The following is a 24,024-nucleotide window of genomic DNA, read 5'->3' on the forward strand; positions in this document are numbered from 1 at the left end:
CAAACAAAGCGCCAGTCTCTCAGCAACTTCTCAGACAAAGGAATTCCGACGAGGGGCTGGACGACTCCTCCCACAAGGAGTGCTCACAGGCGAATGACGTCACCGACAGGCATGGAAAAACTCACGCATGCGCATGAGGGTTCAAGCATGTCTGACGTAAAAACATATGAATGAAATCCATATAGTTTTTGAAAAAAATAAAAAGGACCTATACTTTACGGACAGCCCTCATATGTGTATATATATATGTGTATATATGTGTGTGTACATATATGTGTATATAAAAATCTTTTTTTTTTTTTTTACAGTCGGATAAGTGGCAACCACTTCTAAACAATGTGGCCAATGTCCAAAAATACCGCTGGTTGAAGCAAAGTGTTCAAGGTGCTTTTTCCCAGTCCAGCCTCATGGCCACTATAGTGGAGTTTGCACTGAAAGAAGAACCACTAGATGTTGAGAAGATGAGGAAATGCCTTTTAAAACAGGTAATAAATCAATCACCCAATCTGTTCATACCATGATTGTGTATTGCTTGTTGTGATGTAAAGAATTGATGATATAGTTGAATGTATTAATACTTAAAGGAGACCTGCATTGAAATAAATGCAGTCAGATCTTTGGACCAAAAAATGACTTATATTTACACATAAGATCCTTCTGAATGTAGTAAAGTAAATCTGCAAGCCCAGATCTGTCATTCATCAGAGAAATCTTAGTTTAAAAATGACACATTTACAGCTAAAATTTAGCCCTCCACAAAACTGTCATCACATCCGGGACGCTGGCGAGACATCAGGGAAAAGACCCTATCCCAGCATGCATTGCGCACGCCAGCTGTAATTTGTGGATTTATGTCAGTTTGCATGTGCACCTTTTTCTTGTCTTATACGGAAGGATCTACTTTTTTTAAAACTTCATATTGTCTTGCGGCACGTTTGGTGAGTACACATTTCTTTTATTTGTGCTTTAAAATTATCTTGGGAGACTTTTTCATACGCCCGTTTGAGTGGTGTTGCATTGAAAATCTACTGTCTTTCGCCTCCGGTGTTACTGTCGCAGGGTACGGAGGTGGGACCTGCAAAGAATCCAAGTCATTAAAAAGATATAAACCTCTCTCAGCGGCCACGGAGCTCTGCGGCTCCGATTACCGAGACGTGCGGCGCTGCGGAAAGTCTGTCCTTGCAGCAACAGGTGTCACCGGCCGCTCCGCATCAAAACAGCGAACATATTCTCTGGACTTTTGCCAAGTTGGCTGCACCTCCATTCAGTAGACAGGGACGTGGTGCCGGCTGCACAGCAGACACGGGGGCGATGTGAGTGGCCGGCTTCAGCGTTTACCGAGCACGCAGACTCAGTAAGCGCAGAGAGCGAGACAACAGATAAAATCAATTTCAATGCAGGATCGGACAGAAGGCAGGAGCGCTCCGTCTTCTGCCGGACGTCACTGCAATGACCCGGATGTACAAACAGTTTTCGCTGAGGGCCAAATTTTAGCTGCAAATTTGTCATTTTTAATTGAAGATTTCTCCGCTGAATTACAAATTTGGCCTTACAGATTTACTTTACTGCATTCATAAGGGTCTTACAAATACATATCAGCTATTTCTTTCTGAGATCTCACCACATTTATTTCAATGCAGGTCTACTTTAATGACAAATATGAACTGTTCATTTTAGTTGGAGAGGGCTGAAGTGAGATTGGAAGGCATTGACACCATGTTGAAGTTGGCCTCCAAAAGCTTCCTACTGCCCTCGGTGCAGTATGCAATGCTCTGTGGCTGGCAAAGGGTCATACCAGAAGGGACCAATATTGGGTATGTGAACAGTTTTGTGTTTGTGTTAGACTGCTGGGGGGTTCCCATGATGCACTGAGTGTTTCTTTCTCTTGCTCTGTATGCACCACTCTGCATTTAATCATTAGTGATTGATCTCTGCTCCCCTCCACAGCATGTCTTTTTCCTGGTTCTCTCCCTCAGCCCCAACCAGTCCCAGCAGAAGACTGCCCCTCCCTGAGCCTGGTTCTGCTGGAGGTTTCTTCCTGTTAAAAGGGAGTTTTTCCTTCCCACTGTAGCCAAGTGCTTGCTCACAGGGGGTCGTTTTGACCGTTGGGGTTTTACGTAATTATTGTATGGCCTTGCCTTACAATATAAAGCGCCTTGGGGCAACTGTTTGTTGTGATTTGGTGCTACATAAATAAAATTGATTGATTGATTGATTGAAAGCTGAAGGCTCTGCCTCCCATTCTACTCTTACAAACCCTAGGAACTACAAGTAAGCCTGCAGTCTGAGAGCGAAGCGCTCTATTGGGGTGATATGGTACTATGAGGTCCCTAAGATAAGATGGGACCTGATTATTCAAAACCTTATAAGTAAGAAGAATTTTAAATTCTATTCTAGAATTAACAGGAAGCCAATGAAGAGAGGCCAATATGGGTGAGATATGCTCTCTCCTTCTAGTCCCTGTCAGTACTCTAGCTGCAGCATTTTGAATTAACTGAAGGCTTTTCAGGGAACTTTTAGGACAACCTGATAATAATGAATTACAATAGTCCAGCCTAGAGGAAATAAATGCATGAATTAGTTTTTCAGCATCACTCTGAGACAAGACCTTTCTAATTTTAGAGATATTGCGCAAATGCAAAAAAGCAGTCCTACATATTTGTTTAATATGCACATCGAAGGACATATCCTGATCAAAAATGACTCCAAGATTTCTCACAGTATTACTAGAGGTCAGGGAAATGCCATCCAGAGTAAGGATCTGGTTAGACACCATGTTTCTAAGATTTGTGGGGCCAAGTACAATAACTTTAGTTTTATCTGAGTTTAAAAGCAGGAAATTAGAGGTCATCCATGTCTTTATGTCTGTAAGACAATCCTGCAGTTTAGCTAATTTGTGTGTGTCCTCTGGCTTCATGGATAAATAAAGCTGGGTATGATCTGCGTAACAATGAAAATTTAAGCAATACCATCTAATAATACTGCCTAAGGGAAACATGTATAAAGTGAATAAAATTGATCCTAGCACAGAACCTTGTGGAACTCCATAATTAACCTTAGTCTGTGAAGAAGATTCCCCATTTACATGAACAAATTGTAATCTATTAGATAAATATGATTCAAACCACCTCCACAGCATGTCTTTTTCCTGGTTCTCTCCCTCAGCCCCAACCAGTCCCAGCAGAAGACTGCCCCTCCCTGAGTCTGGTTCTGCTGGAGGTTTCTTCCTGTTAAAAGGGAGTTTTTCCTTCCCACTGTCGCCAAGTGCTTGCTCACAGGGGGTCGTTTTGACAGTTGGGGTTTTTGTGATTATTGTATGGCTTTGCTTTGCAATATGAAGCGCCTTGGGGCAACTGTTTGTTGTGATTTGGCGCTATACAAATGAAATTGATTTGATTTGATTTATGGTTAAACACACATTTATCCCTCAATCACTCAGTAAATACACTTAACAAAAATATAAACGCAACACTTTTGGTTTTGCTCCCATTTTGTATGAGATGAACTCAAAGATCTAAAACATTTTCCACATACACAATATCACCATTTCCCTCAAATATTGTTCACAAACCAGTCTAAATCTGTGATAGTGAGCACTTCTCCTTTGCTGAGATAATCCATCCCACCTCACAGGTGTGCCATATCAAGATGCTGATTAGACACCATGATTAGTGCACAGGTGTGCCTTAGACTGCCCACAATAAAAGGCCACTCTGAAAGGTGCAGTTTTATCACACAGCACAATGCCACAGATGTCGCAAGATTTGAGGGAGCGTGCAATTGGCATGCTGACAGCAGGAATGTCAACCAGAGCTGTTGCTCGTGTATTGAATGTTCATTTCTCTATCATAAGCCATCTCCAAAGGTGTTTCAGAGAATTTGGCAGTACATCCAACCAGCCTCACAACCGCAGACCACGTGTAACCACACCAGCCCAGGACCTCCACATCCAGCATGTTCATCTCCAAGATCGTCTGAGACCAGCCACTCGGACAGCTGCTGAAACAATCGGTTTGCATAACCAAAGAATTTCTGCAGAAACTGTCAGAAACCGTCTCAGGGAAGCTCATCTGCATGCTCGTCGTCCTCATCGGGGTCTCGACCTGACTCCAGTTCGTCGTCGTAACCGACTTGAGTGGGCAAATGCTCACATTCGCTGGCGTTTGGCACGTTGGAGAGGTGTTCTCTTCATGGATGAATCCCGGTTCACACTGTCCAGGGCAGATGGCAGACAGCGTGTGTGGCGTCGTGTGGGTGAGCGGTTTTCTGATGTCAATGTTGTGGATCGAATGGCCCATGGTGGCGGTGGGGTTATGGTATGGGCAGGCGTCTGTTATGGACGAAGAACACAGGTGCATTTTATTGATGGCATTTTGAATGCACAGAGATACCGTGACGAGATCCTGAGGCCCATTGTTGTGCCATACATCCAAGAACATCACCTCATGTTGCAGCAGGATAATGCACGGCCCCATGTTGCAAGGATCTGTACACAATTCTTGGAAGCTGAAAATGTCCCAGTTCTTGCATGGCCGGCATACTCACCGGACATGTCACTCATTGAGCATGTTTGGGATGCTCTGGACCGGCGTATACGACAGCGTGTACCAGTTCCTGCCAATATCCAGCAACTTCGCACAGCCATTGAAGAGGAGTGGACCAACATTCCACAGGCCACAATTGACAACCTGATCAACTCTATCCGAAGGAGATGTGTTGCACTGCATGAGGCAAATGGTGGTCACACCAGATACTGACTGGTATCCCCCCCAATAAAACAAAACTGCACCTTTCAGAGTGGCCTTTTATTGTGGACAGTCTAAGGCACACCTGTGCACTTATCATGGTGTCTAATCAGCATCTTGATATGGCACACCTGTGAGGTGGGATGGATTATCTCAGCAAAGGAGAAGTGCTCACTATCACAGATTTAGACTGGTTTGTGAACAATATTTGAGGGAAATGGTGATATTGTGTATGTGGAAAAAATTTTAGATCTTAGAGTTCATCTCATACAAAATGGGAGCAAAACCAAAATTGTTGCGTTTATATTTTTGTTGAGTGTACATATTGAAATGATTTTAAATTGCAGTTATTTATGTTATATCTGAATGCAGAGAGCCACTGTCTGACTGCCTGAAGGATGTGGATTTGATCCCTCCATTCAACCGCATGCTGCTGGAGGTGACCTTCGGCAAGTTATATTCCTGGGCCATTCAGAACGTACGCAACATCTTGCTGGAGGCCAGTGCCCGATTCAAAGAGCTTGGTGAGTAGCATGGCTATATGATTCATTTTGGCTTTATGGCTGAGTCCCAAATCAATCTTGTAATATGAGGTCTGTCCGAAAAGTAACGGACCTTTTTATTTTTTTCAAAAACTATATGGATTTGAATCATGTGCGCTTGCATCAGCCAAGCTTGAACCTTCGTGCGCATGCGTGAGTTTTTTCACGCCTGTCGGTTGCGTCATTCGCCTGTGGGCAGGCTTTGAGTGAGCACTGGTCCAGCCCCCTCGTTGGATTTTCATTGTCAGGGAAATGGCTGAGCGACTGCCGCTTTGCTCCATGAAAATTTTTTCAGAAACTGTGACAGACAGCCAGGTGGAAACCATTCGGAAAATTCAGATGGCTTTTGGTGAAGATTCTATCGGCGTCACACAGATTAAGGACCATCACAACTGGATTAAAGACGGCCCACACCGGCGGAGGGCGCGCCGCGCTCCGAGCGGCCATCAACAGGCTGAAACGACCAGATCATTTCCAAAGTGAAGGCTGTGTTGATCCGGGACGTCGTGTGACTACCAGAGAAATCACAGAAAATGTGGACATCAGCACTTTTGCGGCACGTTCCACTGTTCCAGGAGATTTTGTAATGAAAGACGTGCAGAGGAATTCGCGCATCGGGACGGAGCCGCTCATGGCGCACAACAAACTTCCTCCGTGTTGGAAGTCTCACAGGACAAGTTGTGGCATGCCCAGCTGTTACACAATTTCTTGGATACTCACTCGACTGAAAAGCCACCGAAAGCCGTCTGAATCTTCCGAATGGTTTCCAACACGGAGGTGTTTTTTGTGCGCCATGAGCGGCTCCGTCCTGATGCGCGTATTCCTCCGCACGTCTTTCATTACAAAATCTACTGTAGGGATGGGTATTGATAAGATTTTATCGATATCAATGCCATTATTGATTCTGCTTATCGATCCGATTCCTTATCGATTCCCTTATCGATACCTCGTGAATTCTGTACTAAAAGTAGGCTTTACAGGTTTTCTATGTATTTCATTGAGTCTTAAAATAAATAAATATGAAATTGGTCACTGTATCCTTGATCTCTGGACATAAATAAAAATAAAACGGTGTTTCACTTTGAAGTTATTAATTCAGACTGGACTCTATCGTTGTAACTTGACTCGTCAGAGAGCCGCGCAACGTTTGGAGCTGTGTGAACAGAACGGAGGACGATTCTCGTTTCTTTCTTGCAACAAGACAGGAGTCCCAGTTAGTAACTTTAATCCGCACAAATGTGACTCACGATTGACATATTCAGGGATGAAAGTGGTGAAAACCAAAAAAGCTGAAACCCAAAAGTATCCCCCATCCTCCAGACAATAAACTGGAGTGAGTGCAGCATCCATTTAGGTGAGGAAAAAAAAAAACTTATTCAAATTCATTCCAGTAGTATTCTGCTCTTACTAGGATGCAGCAGTTTTCTAGCTTGGCAGATAGTTCTGGAGGAAATCACTGAAGAAATTAACACATTGAAAATATGGTTTGACCGAAACAAACTGTCATTAAACTTAAGACAGGGATGAAATGGAGGTGTAAGAGACACTAGGTGTTCACAGGAAACATTTATTTCTGTATGTATGTATGTATGTATTTATTTATTTATGTATGTTCATTGTTAGTTGCTTTTATATTTTCTGTTGTTTCTATTCAGGTTCTTTTTGTCTCTTTCTCTAAAATTGTATATAATAAGCATTAGATTATTAATATATAAACAAAAATAAATTTAAGAAATATTACAATTTGAAAACAAATGCACCCAGACGTGATGAGAGCTGCAAATGCGTAACGCTAACTTTTAACATTGAAAATGCCATAGACGTGCTAATGCGTTAGCATCGCTCCCGTTTTTAAGTTATAAAATACATCTATCAACTGTTTCAGAAGACCATAACAGGTCAGTTTAACATAGAAAAGGTAAATAATACTCACAGACTTATGCTCTTTAGGGTTTTAGTGGGGGAAAATTAAGTGAAAGAAAGAAAGTATAAACGAAGCAACAGATCGAAGCATTGCTTCAATCTGCGAACCACTGCTTCGATTGGTTCAAGGTTCAGAGCAAAGCCGCGCTGCAGAAAAGTTGATCACGGACCCGTTGCAGGGTCTGTAATCAATGTAGAGAAATTATCATTTTCCTGACAAACACCCCCAAAGCAACGGGCACTCTGAAGGACCGATAACAGAATCGTTAAGCACAAAGCTTATTCATGTCGGTGCATCGAATCATTTCTTAACGATACCCGAAAGGAACTGGTTCTCGATACCCATCCCTAATCTCCTGTAACAGTGGAATGTGCCGCAAAAGTGCTGATGTCCAACTCTTCAGCAATTTCTCTGGTAGTCACACGACATGCCGGATCAACACAGCCTTCACTTTGGAAATGATCTGGTCATTTCAGCCTGTCGATGGCTGCTCGGAGCGCGGTGCGCCCTCCGCCGGTGTGGCCTGTCTTTAATCCGGTTGTAATGGTGCTTAATCTGTGTGACGCCGATAGAATCTTCACCGAAAGCCATCTGAATTTTCCAAATGGTTTCCACCTGGCTGTCTGTCAGTTTCTGAAAAAATTTTCATGGAGCAAAGCGGCAGTCGCTCAGCCATTTCCCTGACAATGAAAATCTGACGAGGGGGCTGGACCAGTGCTCACTCAAAGCCTGCCCACAGGCGAATGACGCAACCGACAGGCGTGAAAAAACTCACGCATGCGCATGAAGGTTCAAGCTTGGCTGATGCAAGCGCACATGATTCAAATCCATATACCGTATTTTCCGGACTATAAGTCGCACCGGAGTATAAGTCGCACCAGCCACTTTATTCATTATAAAGAAAAATAAACCATAAATAAGGTCCACTAGACTATAAGTCCCATGGACATACAGGTATGTTAACATGAAAAGTTCAGATGATAATATTGTGACGGCTACCGTTTTCGGATGCATATTTCACCAGTCGCAACTTGTAATCTGCAGAGTATGATTTTCTTTTTGGTGGCATTTTTTCGGGCCTTCTCCGTTGTCTTGTTATGTTATCAGTAACGTTAAAATTTTTATTTTTCTATGGTAGTCAGAAGTCGCAGGAACAGTCACACAAGCCTCGAGTGCCCTCTCGTGAGCTGCATTTTACCTACGGATATGTTTGTATTTTGCGGACCACATTGCGAGCCGAACCATGCAGCACCTACCTGCGCAGCTCATGACCGCCCAGCGGTGTCGATCCAGCTCCTTCCAAGTGCAGACGCTAATCCTCCGCCGTCGCTCAGTGCTCCCATGCAGCTCTCAGCGTCAACTCTGCTCACACTGATATCCAAGGGTTGAAGCTGTTTTGTTAGCCGTCCCGGAATAAACACCATGTTCGTCTGCTTCAAACGCTTTTCACAATCATCGACGCCAGCTCCTTCCAAGTGCACACGCTAATCCTCCGCCGTCGCTCACCCGGTGCTCCCACGCAGCTCTCAGCGTCAACTTAAACACTCTGCTCACATTGATATCCAAGGGTTGAAGCTGTTCTGTTCGCCATGCCGGAATAACAGCAAGCACCGTGTTCGTCAGCTTCACACGCTGTGGGTGAGGTGAGGAATACGCATCCAAAGTTCTGTTCTCTGATTGAACTATAGGATGGCCGTCATACTACAGTGCCCATGATGCATTGCATTTCCTTTTCCGGTGGCCATTTTAAAACATAGATCGACTCTGTCACGTAAAATTGTTTTGTTACAGTAAATTAATTGAGATCCTACCGGTATATTTTTCATTTATAAGTCGCACCGGAGTATAGGTCGCACCCCCGGCCAAAACATGTAAAAAAGTGCGACTTATAGTCCGGAAAATACGGTAGTTTTTGAAAAAAATAAAAAGGTCTGTTACTTTTCGGACAGACCTCGTATTTTGCAAAGGTTGACATGACACCCCAAGACTAAAGTATTTTAAATAACTTAAATGTGTTACTTAATTGAGCTACTTGTCACATTTTTTTCATTCACAGCTTTTCATTCTAACTTCCTCTTCCAGTGGATTTGTTTTGTGTGTGTGCGTGTGCGCGCGCGCAGAGTGCAATGGTACCAACGTATAGAATCAAATTTGCATGCTAAATGGAACAAGATTGCACTCTAAATGCAATGCAACGCAAATGGGATGAATAATTCATGTCATGTGACATACAAAGCACCAGTCAAATGCCAAGGATCCACTCAGTCGTTATATTAAGAGTTTTATACCTCTGAAACATTATTTGCAAGCCCTATTTTAACTAATTTTGAGTGCATTTAGATGTATTGAAAGCAAGAGTAATCAACAAAAAATGACATTTATGTTGTAATATTTAATATCAAACGTTTTGCATGTTTCTGTCAAAGTTTCTGTTTCTGTCAATGTTAATAAAATACATTATCTTGAAAAGGTCATAAATAATGCTGAAAAGGTTAAAAACATTAATATTTCATCATGGATATAGCATTTGCTCTCAACTTAAAAATGACACAGTACCTTATAATCCAGTGAATTTTGAAACTGAAAATTCAACGTTCTTGAATTTTATAATCATTTAAAAAAGTGTTATCAAAATAAAAATAAGTGTAAGATATATATTTTTCAGTTTAAAATTTTTTTGATTCAGCTCTGTAATTTTTTTGATCAAATAATGTATTTTCATATTTCTTTTTTTCACCTTCAGATCTTTTTTTCACTTTCAGATCTTGTTTTTTCAGTTTCAAACATTTGGCCCCGTTCTGGTGTGTTATGGCGTGGCTTCGATTGAGAGGGGCGTGGAATTGTGAGTGACAGCAGAGCAATCAGTCGTCACATGATGTTGCATTCAGGAAACGTGGGTACTTTGATAGATAATGACTCTGCTCCCATCTCCATCGTTTATTTACTACACGGCTGGCGCGTGAAAGAAAATAGAGAGAAAGAAAACTTATTACGAGGCTTTAAACCCTCGCGATAAAGATGTTTATTGTGATCGATGTGTAGCAGTTGATTCATTGGATCCATATGTTGTACCGGATAGTGAATTTAATGACAATGTAACAAAGTTGACCGCCCGTAAATTCAAATCCAAAGCTGCCCGGAAGAGCGCTCCGGCTACTGGCGGTGTGAAGAAGCCTCACCATTACAGGCCCGGCACTGAGGCGCTGAGAGAGATCCGCCTCTACCAGAAATTCACCGAGCTGCTGAGCCGCAAGCTGCCGACCAAGTCAGCCTTGCCGGCCTCCTGCAGAGCATCACAGTGGAGCTCTGAAAGCGCAGGTCGGTCTTGAAGTCCTGAGCGATTTCGCTCTCCAGGTGCTGGATGGGCAGCTTGTGGAACAGCAGCTCAGTGGATTTCTGGTAGCGGCGGATCTCTCTGTGTCACAGTGCCGGGCCGGTTAATGGTGTGGCTTCTTCACACCATCGGTAGCCGGAGCGCTCTTCCGGGCAGCTTTGGATTTGGATTTACGGGCGGTCTGCTTGGTTGTGGCCATATTAAAGCTTCCTTCATATCTGCTGAGTCAGGTCTCTCTGTGTGTCACTTAGAAAGCTCGTAACACTCCACTGCAGCCTGTAAAATGAGCGACCTGCCTCATTTTCATGCGGCAATGCTGCGCTGCGTTCATGGTCTTGTGTGGATTTGGGACACATAGATTGTTTTTTAGGTATAGGTGTTAAACTTTTCAATCTTGCATATTTTCCAGTTTTTAAACATCAAAAGTGACCAAGAGTGGTCTAGAATTACTTGTAACAGACATCTTTAGCATCACTTTATTTACAGGTATCAAGGCAATACAGTGGAGAGAAAGTGTTAAGTCATTATTTGTCAAAGTACCCACGTTTCCTGAAAGCAACGTCATGTGAGGACTAATTGCTCTCCTGTCACTAACAATTCCACGCCCCTCTCAATCGAAGCCACGCCCCCTATGCCAGAAGGGGGCCAAAAGTTTTAAACTGAAAAAATAAGATCTGAAAGTGGAAAAAAAGATCTGAAGGTGAAAAAAAGAAATATGAATGAAAATAAATAATTTGATCAAAAAAATTAGAGCTGAATCAAAAATGTATTTAAACTGAAAAATATATCTTACACTTATTTTTATTTTGATAATACTTTTTAAATGATTATAAAATTCAAGAACAAACATTGAATTTTTAGTTTCAAAATGTATTTTTTCAATCTTTTTATTTTTAGATTACAAAACTTTTGGCCTTGATTTAGCTCCATATACAAACAGCAAAAAATATGACAAAAGATAGTTTCAGTTTGTACAGGGGTCAAAAGTTAAAGTTCCTTCAATTTTGGTAAAACGTGATGCAAATTATTCGTTGAGTTAATAGGATTAATAAATGGAATAGTTTTGACTTTGTTGAATGCTTGGTGTCCAAAGTAAAGGTCAAACAAGGTCAATGTCCATTGGAGTCTATGACATATGTTACCCCGTAACATATGTCATAGAACTAAGCATAACAGATGGTGCAAACTATTCCGTATCAAGAGTGCAGTAGCTGTCACAGATGAGGTCCAGGAAACTGACATGGAGGCTGCCGTGGCCTTGCATGACAGAGCTCAAGTGAAGGACTCTCTCTTCAGCGCAGAATGACTGGTGTGTGTGTATTGTGTATACAGACGTGTCTGATCTTTTGTTGCCATCCTACCATCTACAGTGTAAAGCAATATACTAAAGATTGACCTAAACTGATCCAAATGTTGTTGCCAAATGATACTAACCTCTCATATTGCACTTTAAGATATGTCACATGTGTAATCAGAATACTGCAGTTACCTGAGGCAAAACCTTGTATCTGGGGGTTTGTCTGAATTTTTGCTTTGTGCTGAGTATTTCTAATTTTGAAATGTCAGGGCCATTGACAAAATTTTGGACTGAGAGGTCACGTTGTTCTTGTTCATATGACCATAGTTGTCTGTGGCTTAGACAACCATTTCTTTGTACAGAGCACCAATAGCTACCAATCAGAAACAGAAAGTGAGATATATCAGTACAAATACAATTTCTAATTAATTTGCAATCTTTGGTTTCATAGATATATGTACAGCTTACCTTGGTAAGCTAACACAAAATGTATATTAGCTTTATCAGTTTTAAGAGAAAAATTATCCTTTCACAATACAAGTTACATATAATAGGAGAGTGTGAATGTAAAGTTCCACTTTTACATTTTCAGTTTGTGAACTTTGCATATTATGGTATAAGTGGAGAAAATACCTCTTTGTATAAATGTATGTTGGTATAAAAAAATTTAACATGTTTTTCATCAACTTCTTCTGCGTTTAGAATTCTCGAGTTGATAACCTCACGGAATGCGAAGATACTTAAAATGAGATTTACGAATGTAACTAAGGTTCTATGAATTCCGGATGACTGCCAGAGGACGGTCCTTAGCACCTGGATAACTACATGTGCACAAGCACAGAGAGGTCAAGAATATATACCAACAAAGTCACACTATTGGATGTGACCTGGGTGACGTCACTGGTTGTCTTTATATGCCAGACGTACCCAGCGCTCGCTTCTTTTTGGAATGAACTCACAAGACTTTGAGTGATAAGCAACTCTGGCGGTCATCCGCAATTCATAGAACCTTAGTTACATTCGTAATTCTCGTTCTATTTTATTCCTACTGCCAGAGGACAGTGCTTGGCACCTGGATGACTTAATACCAACAAGGTCACGAAGAGTCACACTCACTTAGCATCAGCAGTGAGGAGCGGAGGCAGACAACACCGCCGAAGTCATCGCAGGAGGAGCGGCCACATTCAGTCTGTAATAGCGGGCGAAGGTACAGGGCGAACCCCACGTAGCAGCAGCACAAATATCACTCAAAGGAACACTTCTCAGTGCAGCCCAGGAGATGGACACCCCTCTGGTGAAATGGCACGTAACTTTAGGAGTCTGAACAGCGACGTCCGAGGCCCGCCCAACGTGGTGAATTCACTGAGGCCGCGCGTTGCGTCATTAGAGCCGCGCGTCACGAGTGCCGCTTCCCCGAGGCCTCGTGCAGCCACCGTGGATCCATCAGCGCGGAAACACCGAGGCCGCGCGGCACCAGCGCAGTGCAGATCCATCCCGGTGACAAACAACGCAGGCTGTTAACATCGGCGATCGACAAGCTGCTCATAAGCCGACCATGGGGCCTAAGAAGGTTCTGACAGCGGAGGAAGGTGACGATATTAAAAAATCTCTGGACTTTCTATCAGAGGAGATTTCTGTTGTGAAGCAGCAACAGAAATCAATCATGGATCTGGTGGAGGAGGTGAAGGCATTACGGCTCCAGAATGCCGAGAAAGACCGGCATCTGGTGCAGCTGGAAAATAGAGTGGCTGAATTGGAGCAGTACACCAGAATTAACGACGTCATCATCACAGGTCTTCATATCAAACCACGGTCCTACGCACGGGCGGTAACAGATGAGAGCGTAGGGGAGCCCAGTGAACAGGAGGTCAGCTCTGTGGAAAAACAGGTTGCTGATTTCCTCCTATCTAAAGGTATAGAAATGGATTTAAATAACATTGAAGCGTGCCACCCTCTGACCGGAGAAATGACGGTGATAAACGAACCGTCATCATGAGATTCATCAACAGAAAACACAAAACAGCACTGTTAAAACAAGGAAGAAAACTGAAAGGGACAAACGTATTCATCAATGAACATCTCACCAAACGGAATGCCGACATCGCCAGGAAAGCACGCTTCTTGAAGAAACAGGGAAAAATCCAGCACACATGGACTTCAAACTGTAAAATATTCATCAAACTGAACGGATCACCAGAACAAGCAAAAGTCATGGCAATAAGGAACATCGAGGAGCTGGACAAATACGAACAATAGTGTTTCTTAAAGCGAGGATCTGGACAAATATGACCAATAAGGTATGAGGACACAAACACATCACAACACCATGACACAGACCAGAGGAACCTATTCATCTACTACCTATTCATCTACATCTGGAGACAAGAAGGATATAACTCAAAGGATTGCTGATCATGGAAAAGTAGAACTGAGAACATTTAAATACACAGACCACAATGTACTGGACTTGGAGCACGATATAGACCCGGACAATAATTTCTTCTCAAATATCAATGACAGTTGTTGCTATTATACAGATGAACAGTTTAATCGGATCATTAGAACGGATAACAAATTATCAATAATCCATTTCAACAGCAGAAGTCTATATGCAAACTTTAACAACATTAAAGAATATTTAAGTCAGTTTAAAAAAATATTTAACATAATTGCTATATCAGAAACATGGATCAATGAAGATAAAGGAATGGATTTTGAACTGGATGGATATGAATTTAATTGTGTAAACAGAAAAAATAAGAGTGGAGGAGGAGTGGCTGTGTATGTGGATAAGAACATGGATTATAAAATAGTAGACAATATGACAACTGTGATTGATAACTTATTAGAATGTATAACTATTGAAATATGTGAAGAAAAAAGCAAAAATGTATTAGTCAGCTGTATATATAGAGCACCAGGATCTAGTATTGAAACATTCACTGACTGTATGGGAAAAATGTTCTCAAAAACTAATCAAAAAACTGTTCATTTGTGGTGACTTAAATATTGATCTGCTCAATCCAAATAAGCATAAAATAACAGATGAATTTATCAGTATAATGTACAGTATGAGTTTATATCCAAAAATCACCAGGCCAAGCAGAATTACATCCCATAGTGCCACCTTAATTGATAATATATTCAGCAATGATATTGAGAATAACACTGTGAGTGGATTATTAATCAATGACATTAGTGATCATCTACCAGTTTTCATCGTTTATAATAGAAACCATCGGCGGAATCAGCCAGAGGAGAAAATAAAATACAGGCGAGTGCGGACAGAGGAAAACATGAACACACTAAACAAGGATTTACAGGAGCAAAACTGGGAAAAGGTATACAGTGAAAGTGATGTTGATAGTGCATATGAAACTTTTTTACAAATATTTACATCATTATATGATAAAAAGTGTCCAATTAAACAAGACTACAGAAAACAAAAAATCCAAGCTCGACCATGGATGACGAAAGGGTTACGAAATGCATGTAATAAGAAAAATACACTGTATAGAGAATTCATAAAACTAAAGACTAAAGAGGCAGAAAATAGATATAAGAAATACAAAAATAGATTAACTAATATTATACGGGTATGTAGGAAGGAATATTATAGTAACAAATTATATAATAACAAAAACAATATTAAAGGAATATGGGATATATTAAATAGCATTATCAAAAATGGTAATAAAAAACAGAGTTACCCTCAGTATTTCATTGATAATAATGTCAAGAAGGAAAATAAGGATGAGGTAGCCAACGGTTTTAATAATTTTTTGTAAATATTGGACCAAGCTTGGCAGAAAAAATTCCCGATTCCAATCTGAGGATTGGGATAATAATCTTATAGAAAGAAATCCCTGTTCAATGTTCCTCACAGCAGTGGATGGAAATGAAATTATAGACATTGTGAATAATTGTAAATATAAAACATCTACCGATTTAAATGAAATTGATATGGTGGTGGTAAAACAGGTCATTGAATGGATTGTAGAACCATTAACATACATCTGTAACTTATCATTTCAAACCGGTAAATTTCCCAATCAAATGAAAATAGCTAAGGTTGTGCCGCTGTATAAGACTGGGGATAGACACCACTTCACAAATTATAGACCTGTTTCTTTGCTTCCACAATTTTCCAAATTATTAGAAAAGTTATTCAATAATAGATTAGACAAATTCATAAATAAACATAAATTACTTACTGATAGTCAATATGGATTCAGAGTTAAACATCACTTGCATTAATAGAATCAGTTGAGGAGATTACAAATGCCATAGACCACAAATTACATTCAGTTGGAATATTTATAGACCTTAAAAAGGCTTTTGATACAATTAATCATGACATATTAATCAATAAACTTGAACAGTATGGGATTAGGGGGTTGGTGTTGCACTGGGTGAGAAGCTACTTAAGTAACAGAAAACCGTTTGTGAAGTTGGGGGAATATACATCATCATGCTTGGACAATGCTTGTGGCGTCCCACAGGGGTCAGTATTGGGTCCAAAACTGTTTCTAATTTATATAAATGATATTGTCAATGTTTCCAAAATATTAAAATTAGTATTATTTGCAGATGACACAAGCATTTTTTGTTCAGGGGGGGATTTGCAGGAGTTACTGAGGAGGATCAGTATAGAAATGGGAAAATTGAAATATGGTTTGACAGAAACAAATTATCATTAAACTTAAGTAAAACAAAATACATGTTATTTGGCTATTGTAATACAGACATACAGGTTCAGTTACAAGTCGAGGGGGTAGATATTGAAAGGGTACATGAAAATAAGTTTCTGGGGGTGATAATAGATGATAAGATAAACTGGAAGACTCATAAAACATATACAAAGTAAACTGTCAAGAAGCATTTCAGTTCTAAACAAAGCGAACATATTCTGGACCACAACTCTCCGCATTCTTTACTGCTCACTGGTTTTACCATATTTACAGTACTGTGCAGAGGTATGGGGTATACTTATAAAGGTACAACACAATCACTATCAGTAATGCAGAAAAGAGCTATAAGAATTATTCATAATACTGGCTATAGAGATCATACAAATCCACTATTTTTACAATCCAAATTCTTAAAATTCACAGACTTGGTTCATTTTCAACAGTACAAATTGTGTATAAAGCACTAAACAATTTACTTCCAGCAAATATTAAAAATATGTTTTTTAACAGATCAGGGGATTACAGTCCGAGGGGGAAATTTAATTTAAAGCATCAGTGGGCACGAACAACATTAAAAGGTTTCTGTATTTCTGTCTGTGGGTGAGGATGTGGAACAGATTGGGAGTGGGGCTCAAGCAATGTCCAAGCATGAACCAGTTCAAACAGCGGTACAAAAATATGTTTTTTTCTGGGTATAGGGAGGAGGAAGGGTAATGAGGGTTAGGGTGTTTTTGTTTTTTGCTTCGGCTTGTAAATATATAGTATTTGTATGTAAGTAGGTATGTGTAGGTGTATATTTATGTTTGTGTATATATATGTGTATATATGTATATGTGTATATATGTGTATGTATATGTGTATGTGTATATATATGTATATATATATATTGATATCGGTTTAGGTGTGTAGGAATCTATGTGTATATGTGGCAAGGATATTACTGGTTGTGGGAAGAAGGGGTAGGGATAAATAAGCTGATGCTTCACCCTACCCCTTTTCGGACATGTTGGGTACACAGTAGGAACTTTTTTGTTGTTGTCTTTACTGATCTATCTTGTAATTGTTGTTGTATCAAATGTTCGAAATAAACAGTTTTCATTCATTCATTCATTCATTCATTCATACTTGTAAAATGGCATCCACGACCCAATGTGAAAGTCGCTGCTTTGAGACAGCACAGCCTTTTTTGTGATCACCGTAACATACAAACAGGACATCTGTTTTCCAAATCCCAGTAGTCACACTAATGTACCACTTCAACATTCGGACAGGACACAGGGAACCTGAGACAGATAATCCTGGATCAGAACGCTGGGCATACACAGCCAAGGAAACTGGCTGGTTAACATGAAAGGTTGACATTCTCTTGGGCAAAAAGGACGGATTAGGCCACAACGTAACCCCAGATCCATCAGAATTCCATCGCAAACAGTCCTCAGCGACGGATGGGGCATGGAGCTCTCCCACCCACTTAGCCGAAGATATTGCAAGTAGAAAGGCAGTTTTCACTGACATCATTTAAGATCAACACTTTCAACTGGTTCAAAAGGAGATAAGCTTAAACCCTCGAGGACTAGTGGAAGGTCCCATGAAGGTACGCATGCAAGCCTTGGAGGCCGCAAACGTAGAGCACCTTTCAAAAAAAAAAATGACACACTAAGGAATGCAAACCCACTGACCGGCCATCAGCGGAGACGTGCCGGGCAGAGATTGCAGCAACATAAACCTTTAAGGTAGCGACAGAAAGTTCTTTCTCCAGCAGTTCTAAATATTTGAGTAGAATAGGCACAGGGCAACGCTCAGGGTCTAACTTTTGGTTCTCACACCACTGGACAAACAGCTTCCATCTCTTGCCATACAAAGCCCTGGTAGAAGCAGCATGTAAGTTAAGGATAGTCTGAACAACAGCATGGTCACAAGAACTTAACAAGGAGTCCGGCTCTTCAACGGCCACATATACAATTGAAGGCATTCTGGGTGAGGGTGCCAAATGTTCCCCTGTAGCTGTGACAACAAATCCTTCCTCTCCGGGAGAGCCCAAGGTTCCCCCTCGAGGAGCTTGTAAATCATGGGAAACCAAATCCTCCCCGGCCAGAATGGAGCAACCAGCAGCACCCTGTGACTACTCTGGTCTATCCTGTGCAGTGTCAACATTAGCAGTGGAAGAGGGGGGAAGGCATACAGGACATCATTGTGAACTGCGTGCAGATGGCTAACACAAGCCCTGATGGTTACATATAGCAATACAAAGCATGAATCACGCAGTGTAAATACTAATGCAAGGCACGAATGTGATTACTAAGATTCATGGAGTCTTAGTTGAGAGACTAAGGACTTGGGTGGGCATTTCTGGGTCTGCTCTGGACTGGTTTTTGTCTTATCTTTCACACAGGACTTTCGCTGTTGCTGCTGGTAAATTTATGTCCTCCTCTGCCATGCTATCCTGTGGTGTGCCTCAGGATTCTGTTCTGGGACCTATATTGTTTGCTCTATATTTGCTCCCACTTGGTCATGTCTTGAGTAGTTTTAAAGATGTCTCCTACCACTGTTATGCGGATGACATCCAGCTGTACATCTCATTCACTCCTCAAACGGTCTCTAGGGTATCTGCTCTTCAGAACTGTGTTGAGGTTATTGGTGACTGGATGGCGGCCAACTATTTGTCCTTAAATATAGCAAAGACTGAGGTCCTTGTTTGTGCCCCTGATGAGTTTGTTCCCACTGTGGTTGGGAATCTTGGTTCTCTGGCCCCTTTTGTTCGCTCAGCAGTGAGGCACTTGGGTGTTACGTTCGATCACTCCCTCAATTTTGACGCTTATGTTACCCGCCTGGCACAGTTGTTTTTTCCATTTGCGCAGTATTGCCCGTCTGCGCAGCATTGTGTCTTGGGCGGAGATGGAGATGATCATTCATGCATTTGTGTCATCACGTTTGGATTACTGTAACTCTCTATTTTTTAGCCTTAGCAAGTCCTCTTTGGACCGCTTACAAACGGTTCAGAATGCGGCTGCGAGGCTGCTGACGAGGTCATCAAAGAGGTCACATATAACCCCAATCCTCTCCTCCTTGCACTGGCTCCCCATCCATTTCAGACTCCAATTTAAAATTCTAGTACTGACTTTTAGAGCTCTGCATGGTCAAATGCCATCTTATATCACCGAGCTATTACATCCATATGTGACAAGTAGGTCTCTGAGGTCTTCGGACCTGGGCCTATTGGTTGTGCCTAGGACAAGACTGAAGACCAGGGGAGAATGTGCTTTCGAGGTGGTGGCACCTAAAATGTGGAATGCATTGCCTTTGGACCTACGCTCCGTGGACTCTGCTGAAACATTTAAAGTGAAGCTAAAGACCCTTTTGTATAGGCTGGCTTTTACCTAGTTTTTATGGTTTTATGTTTCTGCTGTTTTTAATTTCTCTGTTCTTATGTGAAGCACTTTATGATTTCTATCTTGAAAGGTGCTATATAAATAAACCTTACTTACTTACTTACTCACAGCCACAGTAGTAACACAAGGCATGGAGCGACAGTCACTCACAGCCACAGTCATAATACAAGGCACGGAGCGTGAATCACTCACAGCGTAAATGCTAATACAAGGCACTGAGAGGGAATCACTCACAGCCACAGCCATAACACATGGCACGGAGCTTGAATCACTCACAGCCACAGTCGGAACACAAGGCACGGAGCATGAAGCACTCGCAGCGTAAATGCTAATACAATGCACGGACCGTGAATCACTCACAGCCACAGTAATAACACAATGCACACAGCCTAAATACTCACAGCCTAAGCGCTAAAGCACTTACATCAACGACAACTGCAGCTGCTAGCGGAGCTGTTGAACTTAGTAAAATGGCCGTAACGCAGATGAAAGTGCTTCAAGGAGTGGAAAACACTTACGGCAAGTCCAACACAGCAGTTGTCATATTGCTGCCGAGTAGAAGGTGCCCTGACAGACAAAATGGTACGCCTGACAGGATCAGCGAGCCCAGTCAGTCTTGACCCCTGGCATCCAGCAGCCACACCCACAGCTTCAGGCGTTGATGATCCGGGTGTCATATTTGTCCCCCCAGCTGAGAGAGAAGATCCCTCCTGGGTGGAAGACACCATGTGTCGCCTCAACATAAACTCCGTAGAAATGGGATCCATGGACACGTGGGCCAGGACGGAGGCACCAGCAACAGTCTGTGGCCCTCCCTGAGAATCCTCGGTAGAGTGGGCCAAATCAATGGAAGAGGACGAAAGCGTACAGGAGCACCTTGGGGATGAGCAATCGTGTCCCGACCCAATACGCCCAACACCCCTGTAAAGGAAAACCACAGAGGGCAATGAGTGGACACATCCGTCGCAAACAGATCCACCTCTGCGCGACCATAGAGGTCCCAGATCATGCTCACCACATCGGCATGAAGACACTACTCTCCTGGAGCAGGCGCCTGATGAGAGAGTGCGTCTGCAGCTCGGTTCTACTCTCCCGGTAGATACTTTGCCTGCAGAGTGGACAGATGAGGAGAGGCCCATTCCAGCAGATCTTTGGAAACTTTCAGAAGACGAGCCGATCTGGTGCCCCCCTGATGGTTGATGTGTTAGTCAACAGAGGTGTTGTCTGACCCTCCAGGTGGGGAAGAAAGTGCCTCAGAGCTAGATGTACTGCCCGTAGCTCCAGCACATTGATATGTCTCAAATGATCCCTTCGGCTCCAGAGCCCTTGAACCGCTCTGTGCTGCCATATCGCGCCCCATCATGTGGAACTGGCATCCGTGGTGACCACCTCTCTGCGGTACACCACAAGCCCTATCGGGACACCCCTGGACAAATAAGCCCTGTTCCTCCACAGAGCCAGGGCCCAGAGGCACAACCACATCACGGTGAGCTTGCGATGTCTGTGCAGTCGGTGGTCCAGACGAAAGCTGTTGAGCCACCTTTGCACAGGGCATAACGAAAGCAAGCCCAACTGCACAACGTGAGTGACTAGTGTCAGTTTGCCGAGAAGTCGCAGGAAGGTGATGTATGGAAACGGCCTGCCTAGTTTGCAACCTACTGACCAACTGGAGGATATCGTCTATCCTGGGGATGGATGGACGAGCCTCCATGGAAGTTGAATCCAAGGCCACCTGGAGAAAAACAGTGGTCTGAGAAGGAGTAAGGCAACTCCTCTCCAGGTTGACCTTGAGATCCAACTGGGACGCGTGAGCAAGCAGCTGATGCGTATCCCGAGATGCACGCGTTCGAGATGGGGTGTACAGAAGCCAGTCGTCGAGATACGGCAGAATCTGCATTCTGCATGCTTGCAGCGGGACGAGAGCTGCCTTTACACATCGAGTAAACACCCTTGGAGAAAGGGAGAGACCAAACGGGAGCACCTGAAACTGCCAATGACGACCTTAATAGGCAAACGTCAGAAAGCGGCGGCCTCACCTCCTCTCCCCACGACCCCTTGGGGCCCTGGGGGGTTGGCGGCCACCATCTGAAGCTCGGGTCTGCCTGGTTGGGTGGCGGATTGGTTCTCGAAAACCACCACCCGGCCTCCGCTGAGAGCCCCGCTGATAACCCCCAGATCGGTATCGAGGCGGGGGTGGCTGCACCTCATGGCCAACAGACGAACGCTGCGGGGGCCAGTCCTGTTGAGGCCAGAGAGATGCTGCCTAGTCTGCTGTGCCTGGATGGTCCGCTACAGTGCCTCCAGGGCAGCCGGGCCAAACAGCTCACCTGGCTCCACAGGAACACCACGGAGGGTTGTCCGACATGCCTCAGTCAGGGTAGACTGCGCCAGCCTGAACAAGGAAAGACATAACTCGGCCAAGCTTCCTTGACATTAGGGCAAAAGCCTGCAACGCAGTATCATGAAATCCTACCACACTTGCCGCAGCACCAGTATCCTGCAGCGATGCAGAAACTGCAAACAGTAGGTGCGCCAGGGAATTACCCAACCAGCCAGCATGCGCTCCTGCATTATAAGCCTTGCAAAGGAGGTTGTCAGTCACACAGCACTGAGCCTCGCTGCGTAGAGCTTCTTCAAGAGACACAATAAGCGAGGCTACCACTGGGTCAACCACTGGCATGCAGTCCAAACCGGCCCTGGCGGACTCATTCATAGAGGTCAACGCTCGACCGTCCGCCGAGAGATGTGATAAGGCTCGAGGGTCCCACCAACACGCGTGCAATTTCCTCAAATAGTCCATCGATGGGGGGAACAGAAAAGGCAGTGGGCGCACACCCACGTCTAAAAAAAACATCCTGCATAACATCCTGCACAGCGGCATCGCTCGACTCACTGACTACACTCTGAGATGAGCCGAATGAACCCATTTCAGAAGCAAGAGACGACCGAGTCTCTGCTTCCGCCCCAAAATGAGAGGCCGATGCCGCGAGAGACAATATGTCCTCCTCCACCGCCAACTCAGGCATAGGTGGAGAAGCCCCTGTCTCAGGCAAGGGAGCTTCCTCCGCTGCTGTCACCGGTATTAGCAAAAACTAAACAACAAAAGGAGGCCAACACCACTAGCTTTAAACATAAATAGGCTCAAAACCGGGAAAAGGGGCGCTTATGCTGCCGTCACTGGTAATAGCAAAAACTAAACAACAAAAGGACCAAAGGCCAACCCAGGTAGCTCGAACAATATATGTATGTCCGTATACATGCGCAATACTGGTAGAGGGAGCGAACATGCTGCCGTCACGGGTAATGGAGAATAAAAGAGACACCTACTGCAGAGCCGTCGCAGCCCCAGGATGGTGAAAAACGCTGTTCCTGCCAAAAGGAGAGGCGAAAGGGCGTCCAGCGACGGCAAAACCACAATAAATATCCAGCACAAAATGGCAGACGCCAACAGTAGTGACCGAGAGAACGAGAGCGAGAAGAAAAAAGGAACAGAGCCTCGGATGACGTATGTTTATATACACTGTGATTGGTCATCCATGGTGTCACAGGTGTGACTATTTTGGTATCATTACTCGATCTGCGCATGCGCAAAGGACCATTCAGTGCTTTCCGCACCGCTCTCTGGCGGTCAGGACGGATGAAATTGAACTAACTTTGCCATTCCTAATCAATCTACTTGAAGGGTGTATGGTGAAAGTTTCATCAAAATCAGAGTCGGTCATCCAGCCACCCGCAGACAGCTCATTAATGGAGTGTTTTTTTTCATACAGAAGATTTCCTGGATCGAAAAACTCCGCGGGCATTACCACAATTAGGTGGTGGAGTCCAATTCTCTATCGTAGGCCAAATTTATACTCTGTACTGTATAAACTGTATATACTATGCATCCTTATTACAAATAACTTTGGTTCTATAAACTCCAATGTCTGGAAGAGATTTAAAACGAAAACGTTCACGTTCATTGTTTTTTGGTCCCCGCCGGTTCTTTCCTGTTTGGTTCATGTAAACCCTGCAACAGTCTTTGGCCCACCCCAAATGGTCTCATCTGTTGAGACGTGATAACTATATGTGTTCATATTTCAACTTTTTAATACAAAAAGAC

The 24,024-nt window shown here is 43.1% G+C and overlaps 1 protein-coding gene across 1 annotated transcript in view; it reads left to right on the forward strand.

Annotated features, from left to right (window-relative positions):
- LOC117518171 (E3 ubiquitin-protein ligase HERC2-like) overlaps positions 1-24,024 on the forward strand; it is a 248,382-nt gene that overhangs the window by 75,578 nt on the left and 148,780 nt on the right. Inside the window, exons 28-30 of the mRNA XM_034179230.1 lie at positions 309-485; positions 1,678-1,814; positions 5,118-5,269. Coding sequence (XP_034035121.1) covers positions 309-485; positions 1,678-1,814; positions 5,118-5,269 — 466 coding nt within the window. The remainder of the gene's footprint in view (positions 1-308; positions 486-1,677; positions 1,815-5,117; positions 5,270-24,024) is intronic.

Source organism: Thalassophryne amazonica, chromosome 10, assembly GCF_902500255.1.
Source record: "Thalassophryne amazonica chromosome 10, fThaAma1.1, whole genome shotgun sequence".
In the NCBI taxonomy this organism is placed as follows: domain Eukaryota; kingdom Metazoa; phylum Chordata; class Actinopteri; order Batrachoidiformes; family Batrachoididae; genus Thalassophryne; species Thalassophryne amazonica.